The following is a 5,499-nucleotide window of genomic DNA, read 5'->3' on the forward strand; positions in this document are numbered from 1 at the left end:
CCGCTGTAGTGCCGCGCCGTAAAAAGCGCCGTGCTCAGTGGGTCCCGGAACCTTCCCCCACCCGTCAAAGCTCGCCGGTTCGCCCGCCAGCTTCACCGGCTTCGTCAGTGTCTCTTCCTGACGGACAGCGGCTGCCGTCTGCCGCCGCTTCCGTCGATGACGCTGATGAGAAAGCCGCATTGGGGGAGGATGATTCCTGCTCTCTCCTGCCATCGGGCAGTGAGGATTGGGCGAGCTCTGTGGATCTCGCACCCTCTGTCCACGCATCGTCAGGCAAAAGAGCTAGCATCGAGTCAGAGCTGATGCGCATACTCGCACAGGCCGCGGCGAGCCTCGGCCTCGAGTGGTCTACGCCTGAACAGCCTGCTCACAACCGGCTGGATGGATATTTTCTTCCCAGGGAGCGCGCTTCGCCTGCGTCCAGACCAGTGCCCTTTCTTCCTGAGTTACACGAAGAAGTCGCTAAGTCTTGGAACGCCCCCTTCTCAGCTAGAATGCGCTCTTCTGTTTCGCTAGCATTCTCTGCTGTTGACGATGCTAAAAACAGAGGTTACCATTCGCTGCCGCCGGTCGAAGAAGCGATAGCAGCCCACCTTTGCCCGCCCTCCGCTGGACGGCGCGCTAAGCTGGCTCTACCTTCAAAAGCTTGCCGCATGACGTCAACCCTGCTCGGTCGCGCTTTCTCCGCCGCTGGGCAGGCTGCGTCAGCGCTGCATACTATGGCCACACTGCAAATTTTCCAGGCCGATCTCCTCCGAAAGCTGGACGAGAATGGACCAGATGCAATTTGCGTGCCAGACTTGAGAAGTGCTACGGACCTCGCTCTCCGCGCTACTAAGTCTGCTGCACAGGCCATAGGACGGAGCATGGCCTCTCTCACTGTGACTGAGAGACACCTATGGCTAACGCTCTCTGAGATGTCTGAGTCTGAGCGCGCCGCGTTCCTCGACGCTCCGCTTTCTCCCGCTGGCCTCTTCGGAACTTCCGTCAAAGATTTCGCGTAAAGATTCGCCGAGGTACAGAAAGCGTCACAGGCTATGAAGCACTTCCTGCCGAAGCGCTCCAGTTCTGCAGCAGGCCGTACGAAACCGTCTGCTCAGAGCTCACAGCCTCAGCCGCCGCCACTTCGCAGCGCCGACAGGCCCGAAGCGTGAGACCGCGCTCTCGCTCATCTGGCCGCCGCCCCGCCCCGCGTGGGCCGCGGCCCAGGATTGCGGTAAAGCCCGAGGCCCCGAAGTTGTCCTAGCACACCTAGGGAAACGACGGTGTCCAAGTCCCGCTGCGGCCGGACTTCCACCAAAACTCATCGCTCGTTCAGTTCCAAGAAATGTGACTGTTCCAGTGTATTTTGCCGTCAACAAGCCGGTTCCACTGCCCGCTTGCCTGCACACAAATGCCGTTTTTACGGCTACCCAGATAAATCCCATAAAGAGTGTATTTTCTGATGTCCCGGCCACGGCCGATGGTGTTATGAGTGTAGACAAAATGCCCACTGCCCAGTGCCCATTCCTACACACAAGCACAGCCCGTCACACAGGGCTCGCGCACATAAAATCGACCCAGTTCGATTGCGCATTAAACGTAGCAGATGTGCCCACTGCCCAGTGCCCACAATCACTACGTCCTGCATGTCTCGAGGTTTCTGTAAAAACTAAACCAACGTGCATTCGCTCTGCTCAGGCGGACAATGTTCTCGGTGTGGTAAATGTGCCCGCTATCCCGCGCCCACATCCACACACAGACATGACAAGTCCTACGGGACTCGCCCAGCCCTCCCCTCTCGGTTAACCACCGCAGAGGAGCCGAGCGCGGGCAATCTGCCCGCTGTTATCAGCGCGCCCTCTGCCTCGAATGTCATAAGCACGATACTTGTGTTACAGCACACCGAAGCCCCTCTGTCGCTGAGCGACCAGAGCGCGCTTCGCATTCAACCCCTAGCCATTCATGCAGATGCATGGGCGAGGCTACCCGGGGTTTCGAAGTGGGTGCTAGACATTATAAAAAGAGGCTATTCGCTACAGTTTCGCCGGCGCCCTCGACGCTATGCGACGCGCGTCGAGAGCATGGTAAAAACAGAAGTAGCACACCTACTTCGAGCCGAAATTTCGAAACTATTGAGCAAAGGGGCCATAGAGCCGTTATCTCTAGCTCAGAGCGAAGGAGGGCTATACAGCAGATACTTCCTGGTACTGAAAAAAGACGGGGGTCTCAGACCCATACTAGATCTAAGGCAACTGAACAGAGTGCTTGCAAAGCGACAGTTCAGAATGCTCACGACCAGAAAAATCCTCGCGCAGATTCGCAGAGGAGATTGGTTTGTGTCAATAGATCTGAAAGACGCGTATTTTCAAATACAGATAGCGTCACGTCACAGGCGATATTTGAGATTCGCCTTCGAGGGCCAGGCATATCAGTACACAGTCCTACCGTTCGGCTTGTCCCTAGCACCCCGTACATTTACGATGTGCATGGACGCAGCGCTCGCACCCCTCAGGCTACAGGGCATGCGAGTATTGAACTACTTGGACGATTGGCTGATTCTAGCTCAATCTCACTCGATGCTCGTAGAGCACAGGACCATTTTACTCGATCACCTCGAGAATCTGGGTCTCAGAGTCAATTGGGCGAAGAGTTCTCTGTCCCCCAGACAGATAATATCTTTTCTGGGCACAGAACTGAACTCGCTGTCTATGATAGCGCGACTGTCACCACAGCGCGTGCTAGACATTCAGCGCGCAGCGAGCTCTTTCCGCTGCGGCGCATCTGTCCCGCTCAAGAAATTTCAGAGGATGCTGGGTCTCATGGCCTCAGCATCATCAGTTCTTCAGCTGGGCTTGCTTCGCATGCGCCCGCTACAGTTCTGGCTGAAAGCGTGAGTGCCGTGCCGAGCGTGGGCTTCCGGTCTGCTTCGTCTCAAGGTCAATCAGAAATGCATCGCAGCTCTGAAACCTTGGAAAGCAAACGACTGGTACCAATCAGGTGTAAGCCTGGGGACTTCCTCGAGTGTGAAGGTGGTGTCTACGGACGCATCCACCTCGGGATGGGGAGCGCTGCTCGAGGGCAGACCGTTCTTCGGCCAATGGTCAGAACGGGAGAAGCTTCTGCACATAAACTGCCTCGAAATGCTGGCAGTAGACAACGCGCTGACGCGTTTTTGTCCCCAAATACGAGGACACCACGTCCTGGTCCGTTCGGACAACATGTCAGTGGTGTCCTACATAAATCGCCAGGGCGGCCTCAGGTCCCGAAACCTACACAGGCTGAAAGAACGCCTCCTGGTGTGGGCTCAGCGCAACCTGCTCTCGCTGAGAGCCGCGCATGTGCCAGGGCTCCTAAACGTAGGACCGGACAGACTGTCCAGGAACAATGTTCCGACAGGCGAGTGGTCTCTACACCCACAGACAGTCCAGCTGCTGTGGAAGAAATTCGGCAGAGCGGAAGTAGACCTGTTCGCGTCTCAAGAAAACGCTCACTGTCTGGAATTTTTCTCCCAGAGCAGGGACGCGCTGGCTCATGTATGGCCCCGCCGCCCGCTCTATGCCTTTCCTCCCGTCTCTCTCCTGCCTCAGGTGATAGAGCGGATCAGGGAAGAAGGATGCTCAGTGCTACTCGTAGCGCCGTTCTGGAAAAACCAACCCTGGTTCCCAGTTCTGATGCAGCTAGCGAGCACTGCCCCATGGCCAGTGCCAGTGAGGAGGGACCTCCTCTCTCAGGCCAAGGGCTCGATTTGGCATCCGCGCCCAGAGCTGTGGTCCCTTCATGTTTGGGCCATCAACGGGTACCCGCTGACCTCCCAAGCGGAGTGTTAAACACGATCACGCAGGCCAGAGCTCCGTCTACGCGACGTCTCTATTCCTCGAAATGGTCAGTGTTCTCCAGCTGGTGCACAGCTCGTGGCGTGTCGCCCCCAGACTGTGGGGTGACGGAGGTTCTCTCCTTCCTACAAGAGCTGTTGGACAAGGACAGGTCCCCTTCCACGCTCAAAGTTTATGTGGCGGCCATAGCAGCGTTCTCAAAAACAACGCTTGGTCAGTCAATAGGAAGGAACGATTTAGTCATCCGCTTCCTTAGAGGAGCTAAGAGACTGAATCCTCCCAGACCTCCCTCAGTCCCTGTATGGGACCTTTCTGTGGTACTGGAGGCCATGAAAGGTGACCCATTCGAGCCTTTACAGACGATTGATCTTAAACACCTGTCTTTCAAGACAGTGTTTCTTCTGGCTCTCGCTTCAGTGAAGCGCATAGGGGACTTACACGCGCTCTCAGTAAGTGCGACGTGCATGGAGTTTGGGCCTAATGACTCAAGAGTTATCCTCAAACCTAAGCACGGTTATGTTCCAAAATCCCTCAACACACCGTTTAGGGCGCAGGTCATTTCCCTGTCAGCCCTACCGGTCTCTGACGAGGAAGGAGACGCGAGCTTCCTTTGTCCAGTCAGGGCATTAAGAGCTTATGTGTCTCGCTCATCTGTCTTCGGACAGACGGAGCAGCTCTTCGTTTCGTTCAGCGGACGTTCCAAGGGACTAGCCGCGTCGAAACAGAGCCTATCCAGATGGATAGTTGACGCCATTGCGCTGGCGTACACTTCCAAGGGTATGCAGTGCCCGTTGGGTGTCAGAGCGCACTCCACGAGAAGCATGGCTTCGTCGTGGGCCTGGTCAAGTGGGATTGCCTTGCAAGATATATGTATGGCGGCAGGCTGGGCCTCCCCGTCTACATTTATAAGGTTTTATAACCTAGAGGTTCCCGCCTTACAGGCCAGGCTGTTGTCGGTCTAAATATACCAGTACTGTCTGTTCTGATGCTCTCGGTTCAGAATACTGTGTCTGCTGAGCACTGCTCGATGAGCACTGCCCGCTAATCGACCGCAAAATGCTTATGGGCAAATAAATAAGACCCACAATTTCCCATCAGCTCAGGCCGTACTCCGCCCTGTCTGTATGATGTAATTTGCGTCTAAGGGACGCTGCTATATGTGGAAGAGCGCGGCTCCGCCCCTCCCTCTTCCCGGACTCCCTGTGAGTTCCCCTGGTGATTATGCACTATATGAACCCCGGGCTTTCGCCCTTGGGTCTTTGGTGTCAGATCCCAGCACGCACGGCGTTTTACATTGGGTCCCCTAGCGTAAGATACTTACGCAGTACGAGAGACCTCTCGTAAGAGAACGTACTCGGTTACTAACGTAACCTCGGTTCTCTCTAGAAGAGGGAAAGAGTACTGCGTATCTTGCCGTGCATGCATACGCTCTGGTTAGCTTCGGCGATGAAAAACCAGATATCAGCTGCCTGCGAGCTGTATTTATAGGCGGGACGTGACGCAGTGGGCGCGAAGCACCCTCATTGGGTCTGACGTCACGCTAGGCCTCGCTCGATAGGCTGCTGCAGTTGCCGCAGAACAGCCAATAGGCACACGAGCCGTCTTGCCTATGTCTGTATGCTGCCGCAACGCGTTTTACAATAATGCAAAATTAAGGATCATTTTTTGGCTTCAATATCTCGCG

At 55.6% G+C, this 5,499-nt stretch overlaps 1 protein-coding gene across 1 annotated transcript; it reads left to right on the plus strand.

The window, feature by feature from the left end:
- Positions 1-2,109: 2,109 nt before the first annotated feature.
- Positions 2,110-5,279, plus strand: LOC309490932 (uncharacterized protein). The gene is made up of 2 exons (XM_082160265.1): positions 2,110-2,362; positions 3,260-5,279. The coding sequence occupies exon 2, from the start codon at positions 3,518-3,520 to the stop codon at positions 4,775-4,777; it is 1,260 nt and encodes a 419-aa protein (XP_082016391.1). The 5' UTR covers positions 2,110-2,362; positions 3,260-3,517; the 3' UTR covers positions 4,778-5,279.
- The last annotated feature ends 220 nt before the right edge of the window (positions 5,280-5,499 follow it).

This window comes from Leuciscus leuciscus, assembly GCF_965113295.1.
Source record: "Leuciscus leuciscus genome assembly, chromosome: 25".
NCBI classification, from domain to species: Eukaryota; Metazoa; Chordata; class Actinopteri; order Cypriniformes; family Leuciscidae; genus Leuciscus; species Leuciscus leuciscus.